The 15,902-nt window shown below is 42.0% G+C and overlaps 1 protein-coding gene across 4 annotated transcripts in view; it reads left to right on the forward strand.

Moving 5' to 3' along the window:
* The window catches only part of pdxdc1 (pyridoxal-dependent decarboxylase domain containing 1), an 87,203-nt gene that overhangs the window by 58,867 nt on the left and 12,434 nt on the right, over window positions 1–15,902 (forward strand). For all 4 annotated transcript variants that reach the window (XM_034237664.1, XM_034237665.1, XM_034237667.1 and 1 more), the window contains 7 exons: window positions 1,580–1,650; window positions 1,968–2,073; window positions 2,163–2,337; window positions 4,002–4,120; window positions 4,224–4,345; window positions 5,164–5,256; window positions 9,681–9,777. In XM_034237664.1, coding sequence (XP_034093555.1) covers window positions 1,580–1,650; window positions 1,968–2,073; window positions 2,163–2,337; window positions 4,002–4,120; window positions 4,224–4,345; window positions 5,164–5,256; window positions 9,681–9,777 — 783 coding nt within the window. The remainder of the gene's footprint in view (window positions 1–1,579; window positions 1,651–1,967; window positions 2,074–2,162; window positions 2,338–4,001; window positions 4,121–4,223; window positions 4,346–5,163; window positions 5,257–9,680; window positions 9,778–15,902) is intronic.

Raw genomic sequence — 15,902 nt, forward strand, 5'->3', positions numbered from 1 at the left:
GTATGATTGTATGATTGATGAAAAGATCTTAAAATCAATACAGATGTATTTATTATAAACGTTAGTCCTTAACATCTATCACTGTGTATATCACCATTCAAACATCTTTTAAAAGTTGAACAACCCCACAGCTCAGTAAAGACTGTGAAATGTTGACTTTATTTGATCATTTCAGTAAAAACTAACGTTTATATTTCTCTTTTTGATTATAATACTGATGAACGTTCAAAACAAAGCACTTTGGCAACTTACCACATACGTTTTAAAATGCTTAATAAGCACCGTAACTTTCATGATATCATTTCTACGTCATAATCGGTTGTTTTCCTGAACGGCCGACTGTTGAGTGACGGCAAATGCTGCGGCTGCAATGCATTGTGGGGCAGCATTTTCTCCTCTCTTTTCGGTTAGGGAGGTCCAGTGGTTCCTAAGCTAAAGGAGGTTATAAAGGAAGTTTGAAACCTCCTTTCCTTTCATTTGGAGAATTGGAACGGCACTTATCATGGCTGCCACTGAGGGACTTCCGGGTCATTTCACTCGGTTAGGAAGGTTCCTAAGCTAAATGGACTATTGGAACGCAACCCAGATCTCGATTTGTCATCTCTTTTAACAATGTTCTTCCCTCACTTTATCTTCTCTACAGGGGAAGCTCTCAGCTTGTGTAGTAGTTACTGTAGGGACGCTAACGCCAGCAGCGTAAATATGAAGCTCTTTGTATAACAACAAAACAAAACTTACCTTCTTATATATCGACTTTCGATCAACTTTGTTTCCTCCGGCTTCAATTTCCATCACTCTCGTTCGTTCTCTCTATTTCTGGTCAGACATCAATCTGTTCCATGTAACGCGCCCCCTAGAGGCCTGGAGCATTGTGTGTTTGTATGTGTTTTTCACTTTGCATATCTTTTTTCTATTTGCAGCGTGTTTCTGTTGCGTTTGTATTCCGGGTTTGTGTGTTGTATTTAGTTTGCATCATTTCTGTGAATGCAGCAGGGTTTGTTTGTTTTTATTTTCAGGGTTTGTTTGTTTTTCATTTCATTATTTGCAGCTGTTTCCGGCTTAGGTATGCGTGTTTGGCCGTTGTTCCGCGTTTGCACCTGCCGGCCACCGTAGATTACACATTTACGCACGGATTGTCGATTTCTGTTCACTCAAATAATATTGTGGCAAATCTAGCTCCATATGCTTATAATCACAATTTCACACACATTCTATAATGACATTTTGGAAGGATATGGATTTAAACTGTATGGGCAAGGCAGTTATTTGAGTTCTCAAACTAAAAGGGATTAGTGTAATGCCATATTATTAACTCAAAGGACCACTTACTAGTTATCAACAGAGTCACATGTTCCCCATCAGCTGTGTCGTCATCCCAAAAGCATGTTGGTTTCTGGAGGTTCTGTTGACCTAAGAGTGCAGCCCCTCCTCGTTCCGTGGTGCAGAGTAACCCCGAGACCTGCGGATAGAACATTTCAGGGGTTACTGAGATTGAACCAGGATAATATGTCACTATCAAGCAACAAATATTTAAAGTACATTGTTGTATTCTTACTTTCCCTCTGTTCTATGTCACTAGCATCCAGTGGGGGTTCAGTGGAAGGTTTCTGTGCGGGGGAGAAGGAGGTGCTCGATGCCTTCAACAGATGGGTGAGTTCTGTAGTACACAACCTGTTCTTTGTATTTATGTGCCTATGCTATTTAGAGCTGCAATAAATAATATGTCAATACAACTATAATGACTGAAGAAGTTCTTCATCTATTTAGAGCATTGGGTAGTGGTGCACTTCAGGCTCTTGTGTCCAAAATAAGTACAACAACAAACGCCCTAACAAAAAAAAAAGAGACGTGGCAAACATTTTTCCAACTGTTCACAGAACAATCTTTCTCCAGAAAAAAGTGTTTCTTCTTAAAACTGAACTATGAGCAACCCCACACAGTTGATGTGTTTATTCCTCTGTGTGTAGTTAGGAGAACAGCTGGTTCAGTGGGTCCCCTCCAGTGGAGTAGATGTGGTGGAGCTGGAGGATGAGGGCACATGTGTTCGCTTCAGCCCCCTCCTGACTGCTGCAGGTAGCCTCCACACACTCACAGTGTCCTTGAGATATCTTAGATACTGTAATAAGGGTTAAACAACACCATGGTTCTCTGCCTGTGTCCAGTCCTGGGCACGCAGCAGGAGAACACAGAGGAGCTGGTGGAGAAGCTGTCGGAGCTGGTGCCTTCCATGTGCTCCACCATGAGCCTCAGACAGGACTTCAGAGAGGAGGTCCACCGACACTCGCCCTCGCTCACGTACCGAGAGCAGCTGAGCTGGCCTGGCCTCGGCGCTGTCTGGTAAGAGAGGAGGCTTTGAGGGCCTGCTGTCGCATCACATTCATTAATCTGACGCTGATATCCAAAGCTACTCCAACAGGTGCCCCAACCCCAAATAGTGCAAAAAATCAAGTGCATCAATTTATTTTCTGACATTCATATTACAAATATCATGAGAGGTGTTTAGTTACACACTTACATGTTTGACCTTAGATACATTAATTCATGTCTCTTCTGGACATTATTAGGACAAACTTCTTCATTGGTAATAACAATCTTCGTATTATATAAACATGAGCATCACATTACCAGCAATGAACTACTACTACATTAACTGTAATATTAACCAGACAAGTGCAATTACAAGGAAAATTGTGTTACAACATATGTTAAATGTTCTTTAATATTTTCAGTGAAGCAGCCACAATATGCTGCTTTAGAAAGAAAAGCAAAACTGTTGAATTATACTGTATACCTGCAATATCAAAATACTTATTAAATATTTCGTAATGTGTTGGATTTGAGAATTGATCTAGTCCTGTGACTGTTGTGACATGTTGACCTATGGTACAAATACATGATTTCTGCCCGAAACGTATGAAAACCAGTGGCGGAGCTGGGGGGTGGCTGGGAGTGGCCACCGGTGGTCCGCGGACCACTGGTGGTCCGTGAGCGCCCCCTAGTGGTCCGTGAGTATATTGGTAACATTTCACATTTGAAATAAATAAATACATTTAAGTTTTCCGCACTCTCGCGGGAATATCTCCGCAATGGAACGAGCTTAAGTTTTCTATTGCATGATAAAGCCCAGCGCAACACCTTCGTCACACATGTTGTCACTTGTTTGTACCATTTTCAGGCGATTTATAATCTGTTCTAGAAAAACGATGTGTTTTGGGATATTTGTGGCGTTAGGTGGTCCGCGAGTGTTTTTTTATTGGTTAAGTGGTCCTTGGTATGAAAACGTTTGAGAAACACTGCCATAGAGGTATGGTTTGGATCATAATAGTCGTGCAGTGGTGACGTATATTTAGCGCCAACCCAGAAGTTAGCATCCCAAGGGCTCCCTCGACAAAAAACAATGGGATTGTTCCAAATAATTTTGGAATAAAAAAAATAAGCTTTGTGGCAAACATACATTTATGATACATTTTCACACCACTTTTGATTTTTGTAGATAGTGTAGATTAAATCTCAATAAGTGAGGCTATAAACAAACTACAGCACAGTCACATGACTTCACAACACCAGCGCTAAGCTACTGTAAGGGCGGCAAATGTTCGGCGTGATGTTGTTTAGTAGTCTCATTTAGACACTTGTTAGCAGCAGCTGTTTTATGACAAATAGCAGCTTCAGACCTGCACCAGTGGGGTATTTACTGACATATTTGATGTGTGCGAAATAAATGTGAAAATCTCTTCATCTTGTATTAACCACAGACCTTATTTCAGTCAATATTCAATAGTAATTATGGAATTTACTACTGTCCTGCTGCAACTTCCTCATTACTGTCATTTAATTGTTGTAATGTTGCTACTTACCTTTTTGTACTTGGAATGTGTAATTATTATTTGATTTCACATTTTTTAAAGTGCTCATTTTACTAAATACTGTTCTTATTTTGTCTCTATCATCATGTGAACGTTCCCTCTGTGTGACCCATGAATTCTGATTGCGATGTGCAGGTACGAGCCTCAGGCTGAGGGGATGGATGAGAGCAGGAGGGAGGAGGAGCTGCAGAAGATCAACAGTGAGCTGCTGAACAAACTTCAAGAACTGGACTCTGACATCATCTTTTCCACTGGTGAGCACTCGCACATCTCAGAGGCCTGTGAGACGTACATGTTTCCGTGAAGTAAGATTGATTGGTTTGGTGTGTTCGTTTCCTGTCTCCTGTCCCCTCACAGGCCCTGAGTTTGGGACAGAGGAGGAATGTATCTTTGTTGGCATGGTGACCGAGGACGTGGATGTTTCAGAGTTGGTGGACACAGTAGCTGCCCTCGGGAGGGACATAGAGGAGAGCGGAAGGGTAACTGCTATAAATATAAATGTATAGAATACTGGAAGGTTGGCGTAGTTGCAAAAAGTCTCATCAAAGATTAATAAATATGTTACGCTCTGCAGTAGCAAAATAACACAATAGGCTCTTTTCCCCGTACTTTTCCCGTTTAGTTCCGATAGTTCCTGGGATTTTGCGTTCACACCAATAAGAGTACTTAGTTCCGAGAACTTTTACCCCCTTTTTAGTGCCTGCTGTGGTACTTTCCTGGGGAGAAAAAAGTTCCAATTTATGATTGGCTGGGCGAATTGCAAACCACGCCCCTTAAAACTCAGAAAAGTTTTTTGAAGCCGCCATTGTATTTACTGGCATTTGCATTATTAGCATTAGCCCCGCGCACCAACGGAGAGAGAATAATACGGCAACACAAAAAAAAACATGGGAGCGGTGGAGATGAGGAGGTGTCGGCATTCTGGCGATTATACAGTATACGCGTTATGGCAGTATACGCCGTGAAGTTGTTTGCGGCCTGCCAGTAAACCCAAAGCAGAAGAAGTGACGTCAGCAGCTTAATTTGCATAATCTTCCCTCAGGGAACTTATTCCGGTGTGAACGTGATCAGCTCTTAGTTCCATGGGGGTACTAAGTGCTGGGAACTAAGTGCTGGGAACTAAGTACGGCAAAGTACTTGGTGTGAAAGCGGCTAGTGACACCATAATTTTCAGAACTATTAAATACACAATAATTTTTGCTGTTGATGATTGAATCACATGATGATTGTGATTGTGTGTACAGTGTGTTTACCTCGTGGTCTATCATGTGTGTGACTTTTGTGATGTTTCCTGAAGCTGCTGGAGAACATGACGGAGGTGGTGAGGAAGGGCATCCTGGAGGCGGAACTGCAGCTGCAGAAGGCCAACGAGGAGAAACTCATGGAAGAGGTGTGTGCGCGCCTGCTGGTGCACGGATGTGTTGTTAGAATTAATGAAGAACTATTAAGCCTCCTGTCGTGTTCAGGTCAAATCTGACCGATTTACTGCTTTCATCAATCATAAATATTGTGTTTTACATCTGATTGTCTCAAGGCCTTATGATATCCTCCACAGTAGGGATTTGAACTTATAAACTTGCTGATCACCACTTTGATTGAATTTTGAGAGGTTTAGTCAACTTTGTTACTGTTCCCAGTCACAAATGAGCGCCATAGGAAATTCATGGTTAACCCTATTATCCCCAGATATCAAATGATACACCTACAAATCGACAACCATGTCAATGTGGAATACATTTTCAGTGTCTATTATTTGTATATTCGATGCAGTTATTCATGTGACCAGTAGTTAAAGGGTGTTAACCTGTTCTACACCGCATCCCCGATACCGGGGGAAAAAATGCGTCATCTGCAGGAAACAGCGTCTGAGGGCATCTTAATATTCAATAAACTATGAATGTTTTATATCCATGTAACAGGAAGAAACTCAGTTAACTGATCTTTTTTCCTTTTTTTAACCTGTTAATCACTGAGCCTGTTTTTCAGGTCTCAGGCTCGAAAATGACATTCCCAGAACTAATGACCATATCTTCCCTTCTAAAAGGGTTACATTAATAATCTTTTTTCTCAAAGTAATGATAAACCTGTGAGTTGGATGAAGAAAATCAGAATCAATATAGATGTTTTTATTTTAAAGAAAATTCAGATTGAACATAGTAAAAAACTGTAAATTATAGTGTCCGTCCAAAAATTCTTTTTTACTTATAGTGAAAACTACCCTTGGATGATGGGTTAGTAGACTAAAAGCTTTAGGAATCCAAAGTAAAACATATAATAAGTACCCTGTATCAAGATTGATGCAAAACAAGTGACATTTGACCTTTTTAGAGAGATTTAGCAAAAGAAAACCACTTCTGGGGTCATTTGGGTGGATTTTGTCTTTATAACGGCCCGTCCACACAGCGGCGTGCGTTGAAGCTTCCAACGCTTCTGCCCATTCACTTTGAATGGGGTGACGTCACTGCATTTTGGGAAGCGACGTGGAGCGTTGCTGGCGTTGCTCGCTTCAAAAGTTGAGCAATGTTCAACTTTTGACGCCTCGACGCCTCGTCGTCAGCCAATCGAATCATATGCCAGTACAAGCTCTAGCCAATCAAACCGCGTGCTTGTGTGTCTGGGGCGGGAGATTCATGTGATTGGTTGTTGGTCGAGTGTCAGACACGCCCGCCGGCAAGCGTCAACGCACGCCGCTGTGTGGACGGGCCGTAACCGCTAGAGCCAATGGAATCGAGGGGAAGTTCTACACACACCAACACATGAACAAATAAGGAGTGTGAGTGACGCATAGCCAAAACCGGAAGCTGCATACACTCTGGTGGCTACCATTAGCAGCTAAAATGTTTGCTCGATTTTTACATAAAAATGGAATTATGGATTATGAATTATTGCTTCAAAGCCACAGATACATTATCAACCTATGGTCAGGGGCGGTGGGTGCTGTAGGCTAGGGAAGGCTTCCCAAATATTTGTGTCACTGCATCCTGGTAAAATAAAAATATAATGTATAGGGATGCACGATATTGGTTTTTTGAAACCGATACTGATAACTTCCTGCTTCTCAAGACCGATACCGATAATAATATAATATATATATATATTAAATGTACCTGTAGTTTTTGCACACCTGGTGGTAAAAAAAAGACTAGTAGTGAGCAAATGACATGAGCATTACTACTATGAACAAAACTAACCCTGGGGTCGTCTCTGGCAAACTTCTTGCCTTTTTCAAAAGCCTCATCGATAGGTAAAAGCCCCGGTGCCTTTGCAGCTGGCTTTGGATTCGCCGCTAGTTTAGCAGCGCAGGCGTCTTCGTACGCTTTTAACACACCATCGTAGCGATGGCGATGTTTCAGGTGACTAATCAGGTTGGAAGTATTATAGCTCGTTGCCTTTTTCCCTCCTCGTGGAACTTCTGCATTGCATTTGTTAATACAAATAGCAAGCGAACTATCTAACTCTGAAACTTTGAAATAGTCCCATACTACCGACGACATGTTTGTTTACTGTCCTGGCTTCACGGCCGCACACCATTTACGTCACAGCCAGGCATGAGTTAGGTGTGAAAAACTCCTCTCTTCCTAAACCACTAATACCACAGTACTGGCAAAATGGGAGGAGCCGAGTGAAAAACAAGCGCCCCTCATCCCAATCCACCCACACCGCAGTATTTTTTTCTTTTTTTTACCCAAAAAATATATTGTATATTATCGGGGCTATTAATACTTTTATCGGGTTTATCGGGATGACGTCATAATTCCTAATATCGGACCGATAATTATCGGGCCAATAATTATCGTGCACCACTAATAATGTATAATGTTTGTGTCTTTGACATTAGCGCTGCTATGCAGCCACCTGTGCCCTGTACCACGAAGCCAGTTCAACAGACCCTGGATATGTTTGAGTTATCTTAACTAACCCTAACAAACGAGATCTCGCTAAGCGGTCCACGACGCTGGTTAATATCAACTCGGTAAATCAAGCCAGGGTTTCTCTCACCAGCTGAGAGCGCGTTCACGTGAAAGGGGCGGGGTTAGCAACATTTGACCAATCACAAATAGGGACAGCGCAGCGTCATACTTCATTAATGAAAAGTGAACTAATATTAGACAAATATGAACTTTAAACATCCATGATGACTTAAACATATAATCCAGGATACAAGCCACATAGTTGCACCTGCAAGGTGAATATAGAACAACTGGTTAAAAAATACCTACCGAGTGTTTGAAAGCGTACAACAGTTTTATGATATCACTGCCCCGTCTAAGACACGAGTGGATCTGTCTTGAATTACATTTGAGTTGAGTGTTTAGTCAACTTAATGTGTTGCTTAAAATAATACTTCTGCATAAATTATGTGAAAAAAAAAGTTATTTAGCCTTCCCAAACCTGAGCCTCACGCGCCGCCTGGTTCAACCGATTCAGCCGCGTTTTTTTATCGTTTTAATGCTATTGAACACGTCTTTTGATCAGATTGACAGCTACGGTGAGATGATCTCCCGTAAAAGCTCCGTAAAGGTACGTGTTGTGAAAAAAAACGCAAAATGCATAGAAAACTATGCATACCTATAACACAATACAAACACAATGGTCTTACACCTGCATTAGGCTACTACATCACATTGTACATCAGCATGTTCAAATCGGATAGGTGGGCACTAGGGACATCTGGGCACCTCGATGTACAATTGGTTATTTTGTCCAAAATGTTAAAAAATTAAATATTTGAAAAATGGTATTAAGTAATGCAAAGTATACATGATGTGAACATGCACGGTACATCATTATTAGACGTAATGTTATCCTTCAACCAACCATTTTCCCAGCATTATCCCATCAATCAGCTGACTGACTCTCACACACGTACACACACACGTGCGAGCATTGTGCCTGCCCTGTCAACTGAGCGGTCCTAGCGCCCTTCGCATACAGCACACAAACACACAGGCACGCAGCCAGACACACTGCATTGCGCGCAAACAGAAAAATATTTTTTATTTTACCCTTTACACGGGAGACCGGGACAAACAAAGTCCCGTACGGCACACGCCCCTTTTGGCTAAAATATGGGGCGTCCCGGCTAATACGGGACGGTTGGCAACCCTACATGTCAAAATCGAGCAAGGGGGGCCAGAGATAGGTCAAATCCACCCAAATGGCCCCAGAAGAGGTTTTTCTGTCTAAAAAGGTCAAATATCACTTGTTTTGCATCAATCTTGATACAGGGTACTTATTATATGTTGTACTTTGGATTCCTAAAGCTTTTAGTCTACTAACCCATCATCCAAGGTTAGTTTTCACTATAAGTACAAAATATATTTTGGACGGACACTATAATTTACAGTTTTTTTTTACCATGTTCAATCTGAATTTTCTTTAAAATAAAAAACATCTATATTGATACTGATTTTCTACATCCAACTCACAGGTTTATCATTACTTTGAGAAAAAAGATTATTAATTTAACCCTTTTAGAAGGGAAGATATGGTCATTTGTTCTGGGAATGTCATTTTCGAGCCTGAAACCTGAAAAACAGGCTTGGGGCTTAACAGGTTAAGGGTTTTTGTGTTAATGTAAGAGTCAAATGTTACCGGGAATCCCAAGTAAGGTGGGAGAAACAAATACGAAAGGAGGGTTAAATGACAAAGATGTTCTCCACTCCTTAAATTAGTAAGGATTCATACTTGGATAATAAAGAATTAGGTCTGGGGTAAGAAAGGATTGCCTTATTTGCCCTCTTGTTTAATTGATTGTGTGAGTGTGTGAGCGTGAACATGTAAGGATACACATATTTGTCTGTTTGTGTGCAGGGGGCTCTGAGACAGCTGCCTCTGGTGGGCTCCGTGTTAAACTGGTTCTCTCCATCCAAGAGTTCCATAAAGGGCCGCACCTTCAACCTGGCTGCAGGTACAGTGGGACTTATATTTATTATATGATCACAATGACGAGTGATGACACTGTCATATCAATCAAGAGATAAAGTGTAACTCAATGTCTCGTGAATATTATTGTAGTTTTTCAAACTTCGACCCACACAGCGGTTTCATTGTATTTTTGGAAGTCGCCCACATTTATGAGTGGAGAGTTGTAAATCATACATGTCTAAAATGTATATACACTGAACAAAAATATAAATGCAACACTTTTGCTTTATTGGGGGGGTCTGGGGGGGTCCGAAAACCAGTCAGTATCTGGTGTGACCACCATTTGCCTCACGCAGTGCAACACATCTCCTTCGCATAGAGTTGATCAGGTTGTTGATTGTGGCCTGTGGAATGTTGGTCCACTCCTCTTCAATGGCTGTGCCAAGTTGCTGGATATTGGCAGGAACTGGAACACGCTGTCGTATACGCCGATCCAGAGCATCCCAAACATGCTCAATGGGTGACATGTCCGGTGAGTATGCTGGCCATGCAAGAACTGGGATGTTTTCAGCCTCCAGGAATTGTGTACAGATCCTTGCAACATGGGGCCGTGCATTATCATGCTGCAACATGAGGTGATGGTCGTGGATGAATGGCACAACAATGGGCCTTAGGATCTCGTCACGGTATCTCTGTGCATTCACAATGCCATCAATAAAATGCACCTGTGTTCGTCGTCCATAACATACGCCTGCCCATACCATAACCCCACCACCACCATGGGCCACTCGATTCACAACATTGACATCAGAAAACCGCCACACACGCTGTCTGCCATCTGCCCTGAACAGTGAAAACCGGGATTCATCCGTGAAGAGAACACCTCTCCAACGTGCCAGACGCCATCGAATGTGAGCATTTGCCCACTCAAGTTGGTTACGACGACGAACCGGAGTCAGGTCGAGACCCCGATGAGGACGACGAGCATGCAGATGAGCTTCCCTGAGACGGTTTCTGACAGTTTGTGCAGAAATTCTTTGGTTATGCAAACCGATTGTTGCAGCAGCTGTCCGAGTGGCTGGTCTCAGACGATCTTGGAGGTGAACATGCTGGATGTGGAGGTCCTGGGCTGGTGTGGTTACACGTGGTCTGCGGTTGTGAGGCCGGTTGGATGTACTGCCAAATTCTCTGAAACGCCTTTGGAGACGGCTTATGGTAGAGAAATGAACATTCAATTCACGGGCAACAGCTCTGGTGGACATTCCTGCTGTCAGCATGCCAATTGCACGCTCCCTCAAAACTTGCGACATCTGTGGCATTGTGCTGTGTGATAAAACTGAACATTTTAGAGTGGCCTTTTATTGTGGCCAGCCTAAGGCACACCTGTGCAATAATCATGCTGTCTAATCAGCATCTTGATATGCCACACCTGTGAGGTGGGATGGATTATCTCGGCAAAGGAGAAGTGCTCACTATCACAGATTTTTTCAGATTTGTGAACAATATTTGAGAGAAATGGATATTTTGTGTATGTAGAAAATGTTTTAGATCTTTGAGTTCATCTCATGAAAAATGGGAGCAAAAAGTGTTGCATTTATATTTTTGTTCAGTGTATACCTATGTTAAATGTGCCACATTTTTGACATACGTACTGAATACACATGAATATGAATTGTCCTTTTAATTGATGTTTGTTGCTATATACAGGGCTGTAACCATAGCACTTAATCTCTTATAAAAGACAAGTATATACAGCGGGTACAATAAGTATTGAGCATGTCACAATTTTTCTCAGTAAATATATTTCTAAAGGTGCTATTGACATTACATTTTTACCAGATATCGGTAACAACCCATGCAATCCACACATGCAAAGAAACCAAAACAAATACATTCAGAAATTAAGTTATGTGTAATAAAATGGAATGACACAGGGAAAAAGTATTGAACATGCTTACTGAAATGTATTTAATCCTTCGTACAAAAGCCTTTGTTTTAATGACAGCTTCAAGACGCCTCCTGTATGGAGGAACTCGTCTCATGTATTGCTCAGGTGGGATTTTGGCCCAATCTTCCACACACACAGTCATCAAATCTTAAAGGTTCCGTGGGCCTTTTCTATTAACTCCGATCTTTAGTTCTTTCCATAGATTTTATATTGGATTCAAGTCAGGTGATCGGATGGGCCGTTCTAGCAGCTTTACTTTCTTTCTCTGAAACCAATTGAGAGTTTCCTTGTCTGTGTGTTTGGGATCATCGTCTTGCTGAAATGTCCACATTCGTTTCACCTTCATCATCCTGGGAGATGGCAGCAGATTTTTATCAATAATGTCTCTGTAAATTTTTCCATTCATCCGTCCTTCAAGAAGTTTGCCAGTGCCCTATGCTGAAAAACAGACCCCCACCACGATGTTCCCACCTCCAAACTTCTCCGTTGGTATGGTGTTTTTGGCGTGATGTGCAGTGGCATTTGACCTCCAAACATGGTGTGTTTTATGGCATCCAAAATGCGCGATCACACCGCAGTACTTTTCCCACTTTAGTTCCGATATAGTTCCGAAATGTTGCGTTCACACTAGAGATGGGAACGATTAATTGAATATTCGAAATGATTCAGGTATTCGAATAATTATTCATGTATTCGAATATGAGTTATGAATATATATATATATATATTTTTTTTTTTTTTGGGAGTGATGTCTAAGTTGATTACATATTATCAAATTGAATAATTCAATGTATATGTATATATACGTCAGTGCCATAGTTAAATGTGTTAGTTGAGGTCTAAAGGTGTGTTTTGCTCCGCTCACCGGTCCCTCAATCAATCAATCAATCAATCAATCAATCAATCAATCGATCAATGTTTATTTATATAGCCCAATATCACAAATGTTACATTTGTCTCAGTGGTCTTCACAGTTTTTACAGAATATCAGTATGACAATACGACACCCTCTGTCCTTAGACCCTCACATCGTACAAGGAAAAACTTCCGGAGAAAACCCACAGTTTAAAGGGGAAAATGGGAGAAACCTCAGGGAGAGCAACAGAGGAGGGATCCCTCTCCCAGGACGGACAGACGTGCAATAGATGCTGTGTGTAAATTGAAAAGATAATACATTTGCAACATAGGTAGTCCAAATGTTTGGAAATGCATGTGTGTATAATAGGAAGATGAATCCACAAGGATATCCATCCAGGACCTATGATCCAGGACCACAGCCACGACTCAAGATCCAGGGCTCGCGATCCAGGACACAGGACCGCAGGATCATCCATGACTCCGGATCCCGGCGTATATAGACACCAAAAAGCCACACAAACTAAGCCTATATCAGCAAAACTAGGGGCTGAATCTAATCAGCCCTAACTATAAGCTTTATCAAAAAGGAAGGTCTTAAGCGCACTCTTAAAAACGGATAGGGTGTCTGCCGCCCGAACACAAACTGGAAGCTGATTCCACAAATGTGGAGCTTGATAAGAAAAGGCTCTGGCTCCCATTGTACTTTTAGAGACTCTAGGAACAACCAACAACCCTGCATTCTTGGAACGCAATGCCCGAGTAGGACAGTAGGGTATAATGAGTTCTTTAAGGTAAGATGGCGCCTGCCCATTAAGGGCTTTGTAGGCGAGAAGAAGAATTTTAAATTCTATCCTGTGTTCAATAGGGAGCCAGTGTAAGGCAGCCAGAACAGGAGTAATGTGGTCCCTTTTCCTAACTCTGGTTAGTACACGAGCTGCAGCATTTTGAATCAGCTGAAGCGACTTGACTGACTTCTTGGTACACCCTGATAATAAAGAGTTACAATAATCCAGCCTTGAAGTAACAAATGCATGGACTAGTTTCTCTGCATCGTTTTGAGGCAAGATATGCATGATTTTTGCAATGTTACGTAGATGGAAGTAGGCGGTCCTTGAAATTGATTTTATGTGGGCGTTAAAGGATAAACCCTGATCAAATATAACACCAAGATTCCTTACAGTCTCACTGGAGGCCAAATTAATGCCATCCATGGTTAATATATCCTTAGATAATTTGTTTCGTAGATTCTTTGGGCCGAGTACAATAACTTCAGTTTTGGTCGTGTTTAACATAAAAAAATGTAAGGTCATCCATGTTTTTAAGTCCTTGAGGCAGTCTTGAATTTTATTTAGATGATTAATTTCATCAGGCTTGATTGATAAATATAGTTGAGTATCATCCGCATAACAATGAAAGTTTACAGAATGATTCCTTATAAATGCCCTCACAGCGGGCAGAGCTGCAGGTGCTGATCTCTCTCTCTTGCGTCCGGTTATACTTCACTCGTGTTTATGTCCAAATCCATCAGATCTAGCTAGTTCTAGCCAATGGTATGGCTGCTGCCCCTCCCTACACGCAGATCACGCAGACTCAAACCTCATCTTAGGCCCAAATGCGGCGCAAATGCGCTCCGCAGCCGTTGCGAGGTTCCGGCGCTAACAGTTCATGAGTGTGCTCGCCCGCCCCCTGTCAACACTCGCGACACATGAGTGGCCAGCCTAAACAACAATAAGCGCTGCTTGGCAACCGTGTGTGGCGGCAAAGTACATAGACATTTTGACTGGAGAGATTTAGTTTTGCCGGTATTCAACATATTTTACCAGTCATAGTCCGGTAATTATTTACACTCTAAGAAGAGTCCTACACAACAGACATGGCGTCAAAAAGGAGTAATGTGTGGAAATATTTCGACCAGGTTAGTGAGTGCGGTGTAGAGTGCAAACTATGCCAAATTAAACTTATATATACATGCTATACCTTGCTATACCCGCAACCTCCGTTCCAGCTGAGAGGGTCTTCTCTACAGCTGGGCTGATTGTGAATCGCCTCCACACATGAAAGCTGTAGGCCTATAGCTGTCAAACTGTGATCACCAGTTCAATACATTTGACAAATTCGACTTGGTTTCTACAGTTATTTGAACATGTATATACATTTCGGTTAACCGGTTAACCGTTTTTTTGGTGGGTCGAATATTCGAATATACATTTGCTTTCAAATTCCCATCCCTAGTTCACATCTAAAAAATCCAGAATTAAAATTAGTTCATGAGAACCTTTTTACCCCCTTTTCGCGGGAGAAAAAGGTTCCTATGTCTGATTGGCTGGGCGGAATGCAAACCACGCCCCGTAAAACTCCCAAAAAGTGTTGTGAAGCCGCCATTTTATTATCCTCGCATTAGCATTATTAGCATTAGCATTAGCCCAGCGCACAAACTCAGAGAGACTAACTTATGGCAACACAAAAAAAAACATGGGAGCGGTAGAGATGAGGAGGTGTCGGCGTTCCGGCGATTTACTCGGAAGGCTTCAGTAGAAGCTGCTGGGAGTCCCAGCAGCTTCTACTGAAGCCTTGCCCAACTCTGGGGACTTCGGGTGGCAGTATACGCCTTGAAGTTGTTTGCGGCCTGCCAGTAAACCCAAAGCAGAAGAAGAAGAAGTGACGTCAGCGGCTTCATTTGCCTAATCCTTCCCCAGGAACTTATTCCGGTGTGAACGCGATCTGTACTTAGTTCATGAGAACTAAGTTCTGATGAGCCTTTGTGGGAAAAGTACTGCGGTGTGAAAGCGCCTAAAGAGTTCAGTTTTGGACTCATCTGACCAGACTATATTCTCCCAGTATTTCTTCATCAATGGAGTCTTGTGTGGTGAGCGTGCATACAGGCCATGGTGGTGATTGCATTACTTATTGTTCTCTTTGAAACAATTGTACCTGCTAACTCCAGGTCTCGGAAGCTCTCCGCAAGTGCTCCTTGGCTCTTGGATATCACTATGGGCTCAGAATAGTCTCATAATACACACAGAAGGATTCACACTTGTATTTCCGGATCCACACTTGTGTTTTTCAATGCACACACAAATGTGTTCCGTTTCATATATAAATAAAATCCAAATACAGAAAAAAGTTTTACATATGTATTTTTGATCCTCACATATTTGTTTTCCGTTTAAATCCTCTGAACCTGCAAACACAAACCGCTTTCTGTGCACGGATCGCTATGCATTCGTGTGTGGGTTTTTTGAGACTCCCCTGACGGTCAGCCGATTCGTACTTGTAATTGTTTCTATCTATAGCCAATCAGATGTCTCCTCAATTCTAAGCCAATCACATGAGCGCGCCCCCACGAGGGTATGATTTCTTGC

The sequence above is a fragment of the Gymnodraco acuticeps genome, unplaced genomic scaffold, assembly GCF_902827175.1.
Source record: "Gymnodraco acuticeps unplaced genomic scaffold, fGymAcu1.1, whole genome shotgun sequence".
Lineage (NCBI taxonomy): Eukaryota > Metazoa > Chordata > Actinopteri > Perciformes > Bathydraconidae > Gymnodraco > Gymnodraco acuticeps.